Source organism: Rhinoderma darwinii, chromosome 3, assembly GCF_050947455.1.
Source record: "Rhinoderma darwinii isolate aRhiDar2 chromosome 3, aRhiDar2.hap1, whole genome shotgun sequence".
Classification (NCBI taxonomy): domain Eukaryota; kingdom Metazoa; phylum Chordata; class Amphibia; order Anura; family Rhinodermatidae; genus Rhinoderma; species Rhinoderma darwinii.
This window is the reverse complement of record NC_134689.1, coordinates 134,164,416-134,183,631: the sequence shown is the minus strand read 5'-3', so window position 1 is coordinate 134,183,631 and position 19,216 is coordinate 134,164,416. Positions and strand designations below refer to the sequence as shown.

Here is a 19,216-nt window from a genome sequence, read left to right as displayed (position 1 = left end):
CACTGTGGCATTATCTGCAGAGGGCACTGTGGCAGCATCTACAGAGGACTCTGTGGCAGGATCTACAGAGGGCACTGTGGCAGCATCTACAGAGGGCGCTGTGGCAGCATCTACAGAGGGCGCTGTGGCAGCATCCACAGAGGGCACTGTGGCAGCATCCACAGATGGCACTATGGCAGCATCCACAGAGGGCACTGTGGCACTATCTAAAAAGCGGCTGCCGAATCTTGACATGTGTCTGCCAAACACTGCTAACTGAGCCGCCAGACTGCATTTAGCAACACTTAGGGTATGTTCACACGCACTAATTACGGACGTAATTTGGGCGTTTTTGCCCCGAATTACGTCCGAAAATAGCGCCTCAATAGCGCTGACAAACATCTGCCCATTGAAAGCAATGGGCAGATGTTTGTCTGTTCACACGAGGCGTAATTTACGCGCCGCTGTCAAATGACGGCGCGTAAATAGACGCCCGCATCAAAGAAGTGACCTGTCACTACTTTGGCCATAATTGGAGCCGTTATTCATTGACTCCAATGAATATCAGCGCCAATTACGTCCGTAATGGACGCGGCGTTCAAGCGCCTGCACATGCCGTTACGGCTGAAATGACAGGGATGTTTTCAGGCTGAAACATATCCGTAATTTCAGCCGTTACGGACGCCCTCGTGTGAACATACCCTTAGGGCTAGTTCACACAGAGTTTTTTTGCAGGAGGAAAATTCCTCCTGCAAAATCTGCTCCAGGCGGTTTTTGCACAGTGGTTTGACAAAAGAGTGTCAAAACACTCGTCGAGGTCTTTTTTTCCGTCTCCCACTGACTGAAATGGGGTTTTGGAGGTGGAAACCGCCTCAAGATAGGTCATGTAGCTTCTCTTTACCGCAAGGCGGTTTTTCCGCTCGCGGTAAAAAACCGCCTTTGCCTCCCTTTGAAATCAATGGGAGGCATTTTCGGCTGTTTTTTGACGAGTTTTGCGGAGCAGTTTCCGCGCAAAAAAACCCATCAAAAACTCTGTGTGAACAGGGCCTTAAACTGGAAAACTGGATTGTTGAAATAAGCACGTGGAGGATTCTCTCAAATTTTAAACCTAGCAGTATTATTATAGTAATGTATTATTATTATTATTATTATAGTAATGTAGTATTATTATAGTAATGTAGTATTGTTATAGTAGTTCAAATAACTAATTGATTAACAATAATTTTGTATTGTATCAAAATTGAGAGTAATGCGGCCCGTCAATTTCCCATTTTTTCTATATGTGGCCCACTTACCCGGCCGAGTTTGAGACCCCTGCTCTAGACCTAGCTCGGTATTTGTGAACTGCTTGTTTCCTGTGCTAAACAGGTCATAGGTCTATTGTCAGCCTGAATTTCCGTGCATAACCATCTGCCACTTTTTAAATGCATCTCAATTACTATCTTACTATGTTCTGGCTTAAGTTGAGACCACGGGTGGGTATTGGCTTTTGTACCAGCAGCTAGATAGTTTATATCACTCCCTATCACGTAACACAATATAGGGCACATTTTGACTACTGCTAAATGGAATAGGATGTTCCTACGCTTGCAAAAATCATCAATCTCGGGATACACGTGGGAAAATAATTATAAAGTGTATTCTAGGTGGTATAAAATGCTTGATTTGATCTATATGCCCTTCCACTCCTAATACTTGTTGGTGCTCCAACAACGTCCCTTGCACGTAATACCATATTTAAGTTTTCTGGACAAGGGTTTTTTCCCTAAATCAAATTCCCCATAGATGACTTGCCTGCTAGAGTCTCAGCTTTTACTTTTCTTTACAGTTACATTTATTCCTCTTACTCCTTTTTTATTCTGTTCCTTCATTCTGTCTGTTTGTTGTCTGATGTCATTGTCATGTTATTGCAAACAACAGAACAGAATCATTGGGCTGGCACGCCTTTACTTCTTCTGCAGACTTGAATTTAGTTATTTGTCATATACTCAACTTACGATTCCATAACTATTGCATATGTTCCACTCTTTTTTGTTTTCAATTTAAGCTTGTCACTATTTCTTGACTCAAAGTTTTTTTTCTGTGTCATCTACTATGTAACATTTGAAAATATTTTAATAAACACTGATTTAACCTGAACCCCCGCTGCTATCTCTGCCTGGGGAAGCTATGTCACTGGAGCTTCCCTAGGGTAGCCCGGGGACTCCAGCTGCTTCAAAGTTCCTGAGGTCACAGGGGATATTGTGCCGCTGTGCGGGTGGTGTCTGGAGTCCCTGGCTAGAGCGCCTCCAACGTTCTGGCCAGAGACTCCGACATTATAAAACTCCTGACATATATGGAATCCCTGGCCAGAGCACTTCCGACAATCTGGTCAGGGCCTCCGGTGTTGAAAGCCCCTTAACATCAGGAGCGGCCCTGCGCACAGCGTTTCAGGTAGCGGTCATCCCGGGGATTACAACGTATCCTACTGTATGCCTATACAGTGGGATACCTTGAAGCCTTTAGTCGGAGGTATATGTCAGAGTCCTCCCAATGTAAACCTCCAACAGAAGGAAAACATGCAGTGTGAATGGAGCCTAAGAGGACAGTTCCTTTATTTAGTTTAGATTTTCTTTGACAGATTTTCAGACCCATCATATACTATGTACAGTCATTTTTCAATGCCGTTTTTGGTAATCTTTTCAAAGACGTTTCACCATATACATTTGGTACTTTGCTTTCGGTGCTTGTATTAGTGCAGCTCCTTATTTTACCACTGGGTGGCAATGTTTAACTAGAGATTTGTTTTATTTATGTAATTTGTTACAAGGATAGATAGATAGATAGATAGATAGATAGATAGATAGATAGATAGATAGATAGATAGATAGATAGATAGATAGATAGATAGATATGAGATAGATAGATATGAGAGATAGATAGATATGAGATAGATAGATATGAGATAGATAGATAGATAGATAGATAGATAGATAGATAGATAGATAGATAGATAGATAGATAGATAGATAGATAGATAGATAGATAGATGATAGATAGATAGATAGATAGATAGATAGATAGATAGATGTTTTCCATAGGTTGGGTTTCAAAACATTGACCTTTCCGTGGTAAGATATTTAGTTGTGAGTAAATATTTCCCTTATCTGTTTCCAAAACATCTTCAACATTCATCAATATCTCTACTTTTTAAGCAGCGTTTTTTAATTCAGCAGCGTAATAATACACCTCATATGAACTACACTGCGTATTTCCTATTGAAATAAATGGTTAGTTAATGTATTTCACGTGTATTCCGGTGCATAATAAGAGCATTTTACGTGCTGAAATACGTGTACAAATATCCTGTTTGAGCATAGCCTAAGGCTATGTTCACACTGAGTATTTTGCAGGAGGAATATCTGCCTCAAAATTCCGTTTGGAAGTTTGAGGCAGATTTTCCTCTCCCTGCACGCCGATTTTCGCGGCGATTTTCACGCCGTTTTTCGCCCGCGGCCACTGAGCGCCGCGGGCATAAAACCCCGCGAAATAAGCTTTCTCTGCCTCCTATTGACTTCAATGGGAGGTCAGAGGCGGAAACGCCCGAAGATAGGGCATGTTGCTTCTTTTTCCCGCGAGGCAGTTTTACTGCTCGCGGGAAAAAGACGCCGACGCCTCCCGTTGAAATCAATGGGAGGCGTTTTTGCCGAGTTTTGCGACGCGGTTTCCGCGTCAAAAAACTCGGCAAAATACTCCGTGTGAACATAGCCTAACAGTGTAAAGCGCTGCATAACGTGCAGAGATGGACTTGTTGATCATGATATCTTTGTCCATCATTATCAGAAATATAATGTTTCACTTTTAATTTTATAATAAATAGAAAAAGTTGGCATTTGTTACCTGGAGTTGCTTGGCGCTGATTTTTAAGTCTGAGTTATTGAATTTATAGGGTATGTTCCAACCAAGAGATCCATATGTGCGCCTCTCTTGAACGAGTGCATGGAAAAAACATAATCCAAATAAAAGTTTCTTAAACACCTACGGAGAAAAATTGTAGCTACTAACTGGAATTGTTATGTTCATGGCCAATCATAAATCTGATGATGACTATTGATGGCAGTATATATACAGGTTGTTTGGTATAACTAAGCTTTTGCCAAATACGTACTTATGATCACTGCATTGAGATTTAGTATGTATATATGTTTTAGGGCTCATTCAGACTAGCGTATTACTCGCCCGTGTGTTGTGCGTTGAAATCACTCACAGCACACGGACCCATATAATTCAATGGGGCCATTCACAGATGGGTTGTTTTTCACGCAGCGTGTGTCCGTTGCATGAAACTCACTGCATGTCCTATATTGCTGCATTTACACATGCACGACATCCATGTTTCACGCATCTAATACATTGAACAGCAAAGAAATAATTTTAAAAAAAAATAAAGTGCTTGCACAAACACGAAAAACGAATGGCACACGTAAAGCACACTGATGTCAATACCCAACGCACACGGACAAGAAGTGTAGGAAAAATCTCTGCATGTTTTATGAACGCAAATCGGACACGCTCGTCTGAATGTAGCCTTAGAGTCCGCTTCATGTCTAAAGACTTGCCTTTTTTCCAGTCCCCCCTGCCACACGCACACAATAATAGTATTTTTGTAAGGGTCCCTGCCGTGGAACTCCTTCTAATAGGGTCCTGCTGCTCACTTGAACAGCACCTGAGCCCACTGCTGAATATCCTCAATTTGCTTTACCTTTCTGACAACTATGAGAGAACCAACCAACCCTCCATGCGACTTCATCATGGGAGCCAGTGTGTCAGGCCTCCCTACATGCCAAGTACATGCTAACTACATGCTAAGTGTCAGACTTGATCAGCAGATGTCATGGTTGTATTTGAATGACATATCACAGCTGAATGGTGATAATGGGGAGAAACGCCACCTTTTTACAATTACTGGAAAGATTAGATGTTGTTGTTTGTTGGTGGATACCCCTCTAAAGTAAGAAAATGTACTATTATCACAGCATTTTAGATATTTATATATTTCCAAATACCATTTCAATGAAAAGAAAAAAATTATACCAATATTTAGGGTAATACATTCTTGAACTTGAGCCTGGGTGTTGACACTGCTTTAAGAGTAACATTTGAAATGAAAAACATTGGGGACTTATCAATACTGTTGTAGGGTGCCTGCCTTTAGGAGCCGGAGGAATATTGTGTCAAATTTAACAAAATGGTGCACATGCCATTATAAACTCACTAAACATGTTAGACACTTTTCCTTATGCCACCTCATATTTCGCATAAATGTAAATCAGTAACTTGCATACAAACAATGGCGCATGTTTCTAGTTAATTTGGTGCATTTTATGACTACTTTTAGTCACGCTTCTTTTTCAAGACAATTGTCAAAATTGTAGAAGGCGGCATAAAACGTGTCAAATGCACATAATAAATATTGCACACGCCATTATTTTGGCACATTTTGCTTAGTAAGGCTGGGTTCACACTGAGTTTTTTGCAGGCAGAAAATCTGCCTCAAAATTCCATTTGGAATTTTGAAGCAGATTTTGCTCTGCCTGCACGCCGATTTTCGTGACGTTTTTCACCCGCGGCCATTGCGTGCTGCGGGCAAAGAAACGCAGCAAAATACGCTTTTTCTTCCTCTCATTGATGTCAATGGGAGGTCAGAGACGTAGCAGCACGCACGCTGTCTCAGGGTTATTTTTGACTCAGATGTTTCCTTTACTCCTCACATTCAATCACTTTCATGCTCCTGTCATTTTCACCTCAAAAACAGCTCCAGAATCCGCTCTTTTCTTACGGAGGAAACCGCCAAAACTCTCATTGTTGCTCTGATTCACTCTCGTCTTGACTACTGTAACTCATTACAGTACGAAACGCGCGTCGGGTTGGTGTCTCTGCAGTTGCAGGAGCAATCACTCATGGGTAAGTCGTCTTTTGACCTCACATTTGGCCTATGTTTAAACTTCATAAGAATACATGCAGGGAACATTGGGCGTTAATACATGTGTCACTTGACTCTTGTTACTAATATATGTTTATTACTAAACGCCGTATCTCTGCACTGTATGATACTTTCTGGATCCAAATTTTCCTGTATTGCTTCCAACTGCAGGACACTTTCTGCATAGCATGGTTCTATTTTTATCATTTATTATGTGTGTATCTATGTCTTAATAAAGTTTTGTAATTTTTCCATAAATTATTCGAGTGTTAATTGACCTCTGTCTATAGGTATACCTGTAACTCATTACTAGTTGGTCTTCCCCTCACCAAACTCTCCCCTCTCCAATCTATCCTCAATGCAGCAGCCAGGCTCATATTTATGACCAACCACTACACCAACGCCTCTAATCTGTACCAGTCACTGCACTGGTTGCCCATCCCCTTCCGAATAAAATTCAAACTTATTACTCTCACCCACAAAGCTCTCCACAGTGCTGCACCTCCTTACATCTCCTCCCTCATCTCTGTTTACCACCCTTCTTGGGCTCTACATTCTGCCAACGACCTTAGATTAAAATCCTCCATAATCCGAACCTCCCACTACCGTCTCCAGGATTTCTCTCGTGCTGCACCCGTCCTCTAGAATGTGCTACCCCAGAAAATCAGATTAATTCCCAATATCCACAGTTTTTAACGTGCCCTGAAAACACATCTATTTATACAGGCCTATAACATTCCCTAATCTGACTCCTTTCCATGGCCCTCCTTTTAGATTAGTCATCAGAATAACATTCCGTAACACTCCTTCTCTTCATGTCCGTCATACACGGGTACTGGCTGGTGACCGGCTCATGCAGCTTTATGTTACCACTCCATGTGTATAAAAATGGCCGGACCATTGTACAGAACAAACACTGTTACACTTTGTGTCTCCTTTATTTCCTCATAGATTGTAAGCTCTTGCGAGCAGGGTCCTCACTCCTCAGGTTTGAATTGTAGATTAACTTTGTCACTATGTAATGTCTGATATTGTTTGTTTCATGTTCCCTCTAAATTGTAAAGTGCTGTGTCATATGTTGGCGCTATATAAATAAAGATTATTATTATTGTTATTATAAACGCCCAAAGATAGGGCATGTCGCTTCTTTTTCCCGCGAGCCATAATTTCCGCTCACGGGAAAAAAACGCCTCCGCCTCCCATTGAAATCAATGGGAGACATTTTCGGCCATTTTTTGGCGCGTTTTCCAACGCGTTTTCCGCGTCAAAAAACATGTAAAAAAACTCTGTGTGAATTGACCCTAAATCTCCCCCAGTGAACTGTTTCCATATTTTTCTTTCCTGTTGTGCTCCATCTCTGCTTATAACAACAAGATAGTTGGTGGTATAAACATGGGAGTTGTTTGTTCCTCACCAAAATTAAAGTAACTATATCCCATTACCACACAAAAACAGATATGGGCTGCCCAACAGTGCCAATATACTAACACGAACCTCCTATTCCACCTGCTAGAAATCTACATCTTTTATTATTTATGTAAGATATTGTATTCATTTTCTGCTATGCATGTAAGTTCTATTTGTACATTTATTATTGTATTTAGAAACAAGTCTATTCCTATAACACCTGGCATACAACACCCCTATCTACATATTCTATTCTATATAAGATATTATTCTTAAGGCTAATGTTCAAAAGAAAACACGAAGTCTTACGTGACCTTAGTACAGAATAAAACTGACTGTTAGAGTTGGGAGTAGGGAGCATTTTTTTTTACGGAAAATCTCATATAGAGCTTAACTTCTCCGAAAACCCACTGTTCTTTTATTATTCTGGAAGATCTTAATGCTATTGCAAAGGTCACTCAGTGTGCGAGAATTCTTAGCTTTCCTGTCTGTAGAAATCACTTGAGGCGGGAAGTAACTAAGAGACGGGAGCAGCCTAGCTACATTATATATATGCGTTGTCTTGGTAGTCGTGTTAAATGATTGCAAATATACATGCTAAAGTACTTTTGTTTTTATTATTTTCTTTTTTTCTCTATAGCTTGAGTTTTTGTGGAACAATTATAATATATACACTACCGTTCAAAAGTTTAGGGTCACTTAGAAATTTCCTTATTTTTGAAAGAAAAACACAGTTTTTTTCAATGAAGATAACATTAAATTAATCAGAAATACATATATATATATATATATATATATATATATATATATATATATATATATATACACTACCATTCAAAAGTTTGGGGTCACTCAGACAATTTTGTGTTTTCCATGAAAACTCACACTTATATTTATCAAATGAGTTGCAAAATGACTAGAAAATATAGTCAAGACATTGACAAGGTTAGAAATAATGATTTTTATTTCAAATAATAATTTTCTCCTTCAAACTTTGCTTTCATCAAAGAATGCTCCATTTGTAGCAATTACAGCATTGCAGACCTTTGGCATTCTAGCTGTTAATTTGCTGAGGTAATCGGGAGAAATTTCACCCCATGCTTCCAGAAGCCCCACCCACAAGTTGGATTGGCTTGATGGGCACTTCTTGCGTACCATGCGGTCAAGCTGCTCCCACAACAGCTCTATGGGGTTGAGATCTGGTGACTGCGCTGGCCACACCATTACAGATAGAATACCAGCTGCCTGCTTCTTCCCTAAATAGTTCTTGCATAATTTGGAGGTGTGCTTTGGGTCATTGTCCTGTTGTAGGATGAAATTGGCTCCAATCAAGCGATGTCCACAGGGTATGGCATGGCGTTGCAAAATGGAGTGATAGCCTTCCTTATTCAAAATCCCTTATACCTTGTACAAATCTCCCACTTTACCAGCACCAAAGCAACCCCAGACCATCACATTACCTCCACCATGCTTGACAGATGGCGTCAGGCACTCTTCCAGCATCTTTTCAGTTGTTCTGCGTCTCACAAATGTTCTTCTGTGTGATCCAAACACCTCAAACTTCGATTTGTCTGTCCATAACACTTTTTTCCAATCTTCCTCTGTCCAATGTCTGTGTGCTTTTGCCCATATTAATATTTTCCTTTTATTAGCCAGTCTCAGATATGGCTTTTTCTTTGCCACTCTGCTCTGAAGGCCAGCATCTCGGAGTCGCCTCTTCACTGTAGACGTTGACACTGGCGTTTTGCGGCTACTATTTAATGAAGCTGCCAGTTGAGGACCTGTGAGGCGTCTATTTCTCAAACTAGAGACTCTAATGTACTTATCTTGTTGCTCAGTTGTGCAGCGGGGCCTCCCACTTCTCTTTCTACTCTGGTTAGAGCCTGTGTGTGCTGTCCTCTGAAGGGATTAGTACACACCGTTGTAGGAAATCTTCAGTTTCTTGGCAATTTCTCTCATGGAATAGCCTTCATTTCTAAGAACAAGAATAGGCTGTCGAGCTTCACATGAAAGCTCTCTTTTTCTAGCCATTTTGAGAGTTTAATCGAACCCACAAATGTAATACTCCACATTCTCAACTAGCTCAAAGGAAGGTCAGTTTTATAGCTCCTCTAAACAGCAAAACTGTTTACAGCGGTGCTAACATAATTGCACAAGGGTTTTCAAGTGTTTTCTAATCATCCATTAGCCTTCTAACACAGTTAGCAAACACAATGTACCATTAGAACACTGGAGTGATGGTTGCTGGAAATGGGCCTCTATACACCTATGTAGCTATTGCATTAAAAACCAGACGTTTGCAGCTAGAATAATCATTTAGCACATTAACAATGTATAGAGTGTATTTCTGATTAATTTAATGTTATCTTCATTGAAAAAAACCTGTGCTTTTCTTGCAAAAATAAGGAAATTTCTAAGTGACCCTAAACTTTTGAACGGTAGTGTGTATATATATATATATATATATATATATATATATATATATACACACTACCGTTCAAAAGTTTAGGGTCACTTAGAAATTTCCTTATTTTTGCAAGAAAAGCACAGGTTTTGTTCTTGCACTCCTCCCATTCTGCCCTGGGTGATTTTAATCAGTTCAATGCTGGATCCTACCATCCCCAGGTATATATGTAGGCTTAGTCCCAGTTCTGGGTGTATGTGCAGCGTAGGTTCCCACCTTACAGAGGTCGCCTTGTCGTGGCAGGTGGGCTAACACTTTTTGATCAAAATGTGCACTAAGAACCTCCCTATTTGTAAGTAGATTTAGCTTTAGTGCATATTTATTTATATTTAGTGGTTTAGGTGGCATTAGTGTCGCAGGGTGCTGTCACCATTCTATGTTTGCTATATATATATATATATATATATATATATAGGTATATCTGTATGTGTATATATATATATATATATATATTTTTTTTTTTAATTCAAATACCCTATTTGGGCATTCTGAGTTACTAGAGGGGTTCCCTCATTTGTAACCTTTAATCATTTATCCAGTGTGGAGAGCAGCCACAAGACATTTCTCTCCCCATCATGCCTCCATAAAGATCAGCACTAAATTTACATTTCTTCTGGTCAGTCGGAAATCTTGCTGTCATATTTTCTCTAATCTGGATCTTTGATAGTATGCACAAAACTGTGCTTTGTATTAGAAAGGTGCAGTTCCTGATCACTTAAAGACGATAAACTGTACTGAATAGTGTTATCATCAGCCTTAAAGACTTTGAATTGGGTGGCACCGCACATGCCCAGCCTCTGCTCCATTTAAAATCCTACTAGCCTCTGTCTTGCGGCTTGGGGGACCGGGGTCCCTCGTTCTTTCGATCGGTAAGGATTCCAGCGATCGGACCCCCACCAATCTAATATCACCTATCCAGTGAATAGGTGAAAAATATTGTAAGCTGTAATACCACTTTAAATTGACCATCTAGGAAAAAGTCATAAAAAGGTTGATTTTGCCTGGAGGCACGGCGATGAAGACCCAATGAACTTCCAGAATGGATGGGGGGGGGGGGGGGTGAGGTAGGAAAACAGTTTAAAAGTGCAATAAGTGCCTTTCCTTTGGGCAAAAGAAGCATGTTAAGATTTTTTTTTCCCAGATGGCCACTTTAAATAAATGTAAGTGACACAAAGCAAATGTACAATATTTCCAATGATGCAAAAATGATTTTCCCTGGGAAAATTATTTTTATTTCTATATGCCCTTTTCCTAGCAAACGCTTCTATTGCAAAAAAGAAAAGAAAAAAAGAACGCTTGTTATATTGTGGGCAAATCTACAAGTCTATTTAAAAACTGAAGCAAGAGGTTCCTGAAATCTGTTTTGTTCAACAAAAAAAAAAGACTGTAACAACACAACACAATATTTGCGCAGAGGTGTGGCACAGGTCTATTCCCATATTAGCCAAAATGGCACAAAAATGGAAAGAATACACTGGACTCATAGTTGTGGAAGCCCAATATGGCGGTGCACTGAATCCCTACGGGTCAGTAATACAAATCCATAGGGGCTCTGCTATGTACATGGATGAACCCATAAAGAACATTTACCATGAGCCATAGCCATTTACTATATAATATTATCATGTATCAGCCCATTGTAGAAAATCCACAGAGGAATAACAGATTTGTAATATGTATATAAAATCAAGAACAATATATACAAATTTATACATGAGTAACAACATACACAATGCTTATAGTAGCCTTCCTAGCCGTGGATTATGTCTGCTGGATATTACATTTGTATATCTTGACCTTCATATTGTCAGTGAGATGTTTTACCAGTAAACAGGGATATGACCTGGAAATTGTAAATGAGTACACATTGTTAATCAGGAAGTCTGTTATTCAATGGGAAGAAGCATAATAGCTTTGCTATAATATTCATTCAGATATGACACTTTTCAAGTGGTTTGCAACTGCAAATGGAAAATGGAAAAAAAACAAAAAACGTAAGTAACCATAGCAACCAATCTTGTCAGTCGCGTGTTCAAGTTTCCCATTTTATTTTTTGTATCCTGAGGTAATGCATGATAGATATCTTTTCCAAGGTTAGAAGAGAGGTTTGAGGCAGAACAATAATCCTCCCATGAACTGCCCAAACAGAAGAAAATATTTCTTAATTAAGCAAAAAGTCAAAGCGGAGTGCTCATTACTGTGAAATATCCGTCTATATCAGCTGGGAAGCACAAAGCTGTATGATGAGCGTTTAATGAGCAGCCCAATATCACACAATTTATACACTTTACTTTTATGTTACTGTCAAAACAAACATGCGTAGGATGGTTAGGATCTGTCATGAATGGAGTACTGGGGCAACCTCACCCTTCCTAAATAATGTCAATGAGGTGATCTCATAATCTCATGTTTTTGTCTGGACGTGTATTTTTACCCTTATGGACAAGAACATGTTTTTAGATTAATATAATATAAGATTTTCGTTGATGTAGAATTTCACAGCTGGTATGCTCTTGCAGACAGTGCAGCACGGATCTCAGGAAAGTCCCAGCCTGCTGTATGTGACAGTTTTATCACAAATGCAAAGTGACTGTCATGAAACTCATCCTGCCTATTCTGCCCTCTCCTGCTGACTTCCACCTGTTTTATTACCATCACATTGGAACATCTTTTTAATGAGCTGACTGCACAGAACTGCAAGACAACAATCATATTGGATATATCAATACTTTTAATGAAATGTATAAATATCAATTAGGGTAGGAAAAAAGAGGCGAAATTACATAGCGCCCCAACACAATCCCCTTCTTCCCTCTTAGGTACTGAGCAACTGCCTTCCATGTAATAACAAGACAACTAGATCGGGAGAATTCCAGTTCCTACTGCTGTCCCCAACTGTCCTCTCTTTCTGCCTCCTTTGTCCCTACCTTCCTGATAGTCCATAGAAACCAGAGGGAGAAGACTACCATGACGTCACAAGAGCAGGGAGCAGCAAGTCAGATATTCGTAAATCTTATTAATCAAGAACGGTAAACATTTCTCTACAAATTGTCACCATTCCGGCAGGTTTCCGGTTTTCCGACGGAATCAATAGCGCAGTCGACTCTGCTATTGATTCCGGTGTTAAAACGGAAACCTGCCGGAATGGTGACGAACGGAAACCGTTAGCAATGTTTCGGTCACCATTGATATCAATGGTGACGGAAACGGAAGCTGTGGTTTCAGTTTCACTTTCCGTTGCGGGGTTCACCCGACGGAAACCTCCGACGGAACCCCGGAACGGAAAGCCAACGCTGATGTGAACAGGCCCTAAGCGACTAGATTTTAGGCTAGGGCTATTTGAATCCTCTGTGGCAGAGCAAGCTTTTAAATACTTCTATTTATCCATCACCCTTAGGGCATGTTAAGATATGGCAAATTTTCTGCCAAAGTCCGCTGCAGACAGGCGGCAGCATAAATTTGCAGCAGACTTTTCTTTCTTTGGTTTCCTTAGCATACTTAGTGCAGACTTTGCAGAAAACAATGGTGTGGAAAATCGTTTGCAGTGCGGAGCTTACATTCCGCGGCGCGCTTATTCTGTTGCAGAAAAGCAGCAGAATTTCACGTTAGATTTCAGCCTTTGTGATACAAATCCGCCACGTCTGGACACTCCTTTACATATGCGGATTTTGTAGTAGATTCGTTGCATAATTGCTGAAAATTTGTGGCAAAATCCGCAGCAGAATTTTTTTTCCTTGTCTGAACATGCCCTTAAAAGATAAACACAACATACATGCAAGCTGGGGGTGACATGGACTGAGCTGGATTTCGGTCAGTCCTTAGAGGCCTGTACTACGAATGGCGCTATAGGAAAGGGAACCTAGCCTTCGGGGATATTCTCATATTATAGTTCTTGCAGAGGGAGTTGGTGCAGTAGTCTCTATTTATTACCACTATGAATGTAATGTAGCTCTATGCTGTAAGTGCTGATAGAAAAACGTATAAGCTGTACTGCACTCTGGTCTCTGGTCAAAGTTTAAGTGCTGACCCTGTCCTTATGGAAGAGGACCTGTTAAACTCCCCAACATACTTGTTTTAATAAATACTTGGTTTCCCCATAAAAAACAATTCTAGGGTACTTTTTGTAAGAAATCTGAGTTGTGCCATTCCCATGTTATTCCTCCTTGAAAAGCATGAATAAATTCCGATATGGGCAATACCATTCCCCTTGTCAGTGGGACGTGTACCTACGAATACTGACACTGTCCAATCAGTGCTGACAGAGTGATGAGACTGTGAGTGACACCCCCTATTGACAAGGGGAATGGTATCACCCAGTTGCCAATATATTCAGAAATTTCCAGCAGAAATAACACAAAAATGGCACAATGTTCTAAAGTTCTAAAATAAGATTCTCTAGAAATGTTACTTCATGGGAAATACAAGTATTTACTAAACCAGACATGTCAGGAGAGCAGACAGGGTCTTTTTTAAAGTTTCCCTAGGTTGTCACAATCTTAACAGAGAGCTCCTGAGGCGCTTGATATATCCAGTACTGCTTATGTATCAGGGACACTATGACAAAATGCTGACCACATGCTTGTAGGGACAAATATCTTATGACAAGAAGCAAAAGTGAATTAACCTGTTAAAGGGGTTGTCAGTGACGGCCAATTACTGAAGATTTCGATGACGTGTCTATTATGACGTAAATTCCTACAGCAGCAATTGGAAGATGCAGTCATGTGACATTACGTCAATAAGTAATTGTGATGGTTAGTGTATTAGTATAAGTAAATTTAAAAACAAATGTGTTTTTAGATTTTTTTTCAGGATTCTACTAATTGCAATTCTCGAAAACCACCTTTAAACAAAGATACTAAATTTTTATAGAAAAAATTCTGGAAAATAAAATTGTTTTCCATTGCAATTTGTTCATAAGGGAGTATTTCATACTCCATGATTAAAGGGAAATTTATTAGTTATCCTGCTGACCACATCCATGCCCGAGGCCTCTCCTGCAAGAGGCTTTTGGCATCGTATGGCTGACTAGTCAACTGGACCACCTGCCCTTCTGGGCCGCAGTCACTTTAAAACTTCTGGCATGAGATGTGGGCCACAGGATAGCTGGAGATATCGTTTAGAAACGTTGTACTGGTTCTTTTTACTAAGCGTAAGCGCATATATTTTGGGTGTTGCTTGGCAATATAGATACCACAGAGGACTGATGACATAACTGGAACTTTATGGAGATTAGGCTGCGTCATTCTCATTACCAGTGAAAATCTAGTGCCTTGCTTAGTTTACTAGGAGATTTTTTTTTTATATTGAACAGGGCTGTTGGTTGGGTGGATTTAAAAGGCAGGTTACTTATTGCTTCCCTGCTAGAGTTTTAGGGTGCAGTCACACATGGCGTATTTGCCTTGTATTACTGTAGCATAAAAGTACGCTGTGGCAAATACGCCACGTATGACTGCACCCTTACTTAAATTATGCTTCCTGAAGAATTGGTGAATTCATATTTCTGTTGTACCATGCAATGAGCACAATGCCTGTCATACTAATTCCCACAGCGAGCTCTATAAGCAGTTAAAAATAAAGAGTGAGAGTTAACTATAGAATGGTTGCTAAGTGGTCCAAACATAGCTAGATGGACAATGACAGCCAAGGACATGATGTGCATTACACATCCAACTCAGGAACATTCTGTTCATTTACGACCAGAATTGCCATAGTCTATTTAGAAAATGTATCGCACCATTCATCTCTCTCACACAAACGTAATGTGACAGAAAGACGTTTAAATCAAGGAATTATTTTGTTACGTAAAAGTCGTTTTAATTCCCAGACAACAGGTCTAATGGGTAAGATTTGAAACATCCTCGTGTGGCAGAAATCTTCATTTAAAAGCAATTCCTTAAAAATGAATTCATTTGTCCAATAAATCAATTCATTGCTTTTTTACCTCTTTTGCTAAATGTAGATGGACACCTCCCTAAATGTGTAGGTTATCCTGTCCACCTCTGGACATAATATAATCTTCTCCCGTCATTCCTATTTCCCAGTCTTAATTCTTCTAATATAGTTCCTGCTGTTTTGTTCAGCGGCAGGGTGAATTCTCGATGGTTGTTTGACAATGACACGAATACCTCTTGTCAAATGAAATCACATTTATTGATATAAGGTGGAGAGGACAGTTCATGACAAATGTGGTGAAAAATAGAAAAAATAAGAAGAAAACCCTTTCCTTTCCAGGGAATAGTATCAAACGACTATTGCTTTTGTGTAACGTCTAACCCTTTGACATACACAATGCTCAATGACTATGATATAAATATGATAAATTATTCAGGCTAGGTTCATACCATGTTTAGACTCTGTGTTCGGTGTATAAACCAAGACATTTTCCATGTCCACAGACTATCATTAGGCAAATGTAAGCTAAAAGAGTGTCCTGATATATGTTTAACAGGTATATATCGATATACCTTTGCTGCAACTGCATTGAAAAGAGTAGTTGCTCAAGCTCTTCACGACTATATACAAAAAACAAAAACAAAACACATACTGCACAGTAGAGATTTTTCTTCAATGGAAATCAATGGCAGATGTATTCAACATACTTGCATACTTCTGGGGCATATTTTCCTAATGAATTAGGCGCATTTTTCTGGCCAGCCGTGCGCCAGAAAATAAAATCTTTGCCATTTAGGAGCTGGTGTAGATTTACTCTATAACTCCTTCTAGTTTTGTAGTGTAAATGATAGCCCTTCCCGCTAAGCCTCATCCACTACTTTCAAAAGTGCCAGAGGCAGCATAAAAATTCAAGCGTTTTTGAGCAAACTCAATAATAAAAAGTTTTTACCTCGCAAACTTTTTACCGATCAGAACAGGCAAAGAAACGGAGTGTCCAACCTCCTCTTCAATACATATGAAGCAAATAATAAACTTTACTGCTCAAATGTGAGTCCACAAAGGGCAAGTCCTACGTCCAGGGAGTGTAACTTCCCCTTGGACAACGAAGAAAGGCAAAATGCGATGCTTAGCACTTTGACAGATGACAGTCAGCTGGGCTGTGTAGTTCCACAGTTGACAAGATAAGCTCGTATGGATATTTTCCACCAAGCCTAAGGGGGGATTCACACGAGCGTGTATTCGGTCCGTGCGGGCCGCGTGGTTTTCACGCGCCACGCATAGACCAATACAAGTCTATGGGGCAGTACAGACAGTCCGTGCTTTTTGCGCAGTGTTTGTCAGCTGCGCAAAAAACGCGACAGGTTCAATATCTCCGCGTATTTCGCGCATCACGCACCCATTGAAGTCAATGGGTGCGTGAAAACCACGCAGGTCGCACGAAAGCACTTCCGTGCGAACCGACTGAAACAGCGCACCAGCTGTCAAAAGGATGAATGTAACCAGAAAAGCACCACGTGCTTTTCTGTTTCCAAACATCCAAATGGAGTGTCTTTGAGATGAGCGAACCCGGACAATCGAACCGAACTTCACCGGGTTCGGCCGAACTCGTTTTGGCCGAACCCGGCAAAAAAATTTCCGGTATGCGACGTCCGGAGATAGTCACTGTCCAGGGTGCTGAAAGAGTTAAACTCTTTCAGCACCATGGACAGTGACTACCGATCCCAATAAACATGAACCTGTGAAAAAAAACGAAGTTCTGACTTACCGAGAACTCCCGGATTCTTCCTCCAGTCTGACCTCCCGGGATGACAATTCAGTCCAAGTGACAGCTCCAGCCAATCACAGGCCAAGCACAGGCTGCAGCGGTCACATGGACTGCCGCATCATCCAGGGAGGTGGGGCCCGATGTCAAGAGAGGCGCGTCACCAAGGACGTGTCACCAAGGACGCGTCACCAAGGCAACGGCCGGGAAGTTCTCGGTAAGTACGAACTTTTTCTTTTTTTTAACAGGTTGCTGTATATTGTGTTCGGCATTCACTGTCGAGGGTGCTGAAAGAGTTTCTGCCGATCAGTTAGCTCTTTCAGCACCTTGGACAGTGACGGGCGTCGACTAGCCTCATCTCTATGATGGCGGCTGCGCGAAAATCACGCAGCCGCGCATCATACACGGATGAAACACGCAGCTGTCAAATGGTTTTTGCGCGCGCAAAACGCTGCGTTGTTTGCGCGCGCAAAAACGCAACGTCCGTCTGTATCTGCCCTAAGTGTGTTCAGAAAAAGCTGATACTTGGCGTGCCACGTGTTTTATTATATGCTTTTGTGCAACTTGCATCTCGTGAGTATTATTAAAACGATTCTTGATTTGCGCTTTTGGTGTGGTCCTAGTCTATGTCAGTTTTTTACTGAACACACATAGGCTTGGTGGGAAAATCCAGATGAGCTTGTCTTGTTAACTGTGTAACTACAGACCCCAGATCAACTGACAAAAAGCCAAGCATCATATTTTGCCTTTCCTCGCGGTACAAGGGGGAGTTACACTCCCTAGACGTAGGACTTGCTCTTTATGGAATCACATTTAGTTATTTGAGCGATAAAGTTTGTAATTTGTTTTGAGCAAATTACAACTTTTTTATGCCAGAAAACTGGCGTAGAGTGCTTAATGAACTTCCCCCTTTATTTTAGCATGAATTTGTGATATTAAAAATGCTAGAAATATAAATGGAAAGATTATTTATTACCTTTGTACAATCCACACCTAAAACAAACAAAACTAAATACAAATATTAGTTAGTGACCGCCCATTGGTGTTTCTACGTAGGTCACTAACGGGCTTTATTCTGATACAGTAGACTTTTTATGGCGCTGCATGAGAATGAAGTAGCACTGCTAAGAGGTGTAAGGCTGGGTTCCCACGTAGCGTAAATGCGGAATAGCCGCAACGGAATTCTGTGCGGAATCCCGCACCATTTACAGTAGCAGCAAAGTGAATGAAATTTAGAAAATCTCATGCCCAAGCTGCAGAAAAAAAGCGAGCAAAAGTCGTGCGGTTCAATTCCGCAGCATGTCAATTTATTCAGCGTGTTCTGTGCGGAGATGCTGCATGTTTAACACATAGACTTCAATGGGGAGCAGAAATTCCGCAACAGATTTATGCTTTTGTGGTCTTTACAGTGTTTAGGCAGCGGAAACATATACAGGGTGGGCCATTTATATGGATACACCTAAATAAAATGGGAATGGTTGGTGATATTAACTTCCTGTTTGTGGCACATTAGTATATGGGAGGGGGGAAACTTTTCAAGCTGGGTGTTGACCATGGCGGCCATTTTGAAGTCGGCCATTTTGTATCCAACTTTAGTTTTTTCAATGGGAAGAGGGTCATGTGACACATCGAACTTATCGAGAATTTCACAAGAAAAACAATGGTGTGCTTGGTTTTAATGTTACTTTATTCTTTCATGAGTTATTTACAAGTTTCTGACCACTTATAAAATGTGTTCAAAGTGCTG

General features: G+C 40.5%; 1 protein-coding gene across 1 annotated transcript in view; it reads right to left on the bottom strand.

Moving 5' to 3' along the window:
* Nucleotides 1-19,216, bottom strand: part of LOC142750387 (dynein axonemal heavy chain 3-like) — a 1,255,980-nt gene that overhangs the window by 27,038 nt on the left and 1,209,726 nt on the right. Inside the window, exon 71 of the mRNA XM_075859390.1 lies at nt 3,859-3,996. Within this exon, the coding sequence (XP_075715505.1) occupies nt 3,859-3,996 (138 nt within the window). The remainder of the gene's footprint in view (nt 1-3,858; nt 3,997-19,216) is intronic.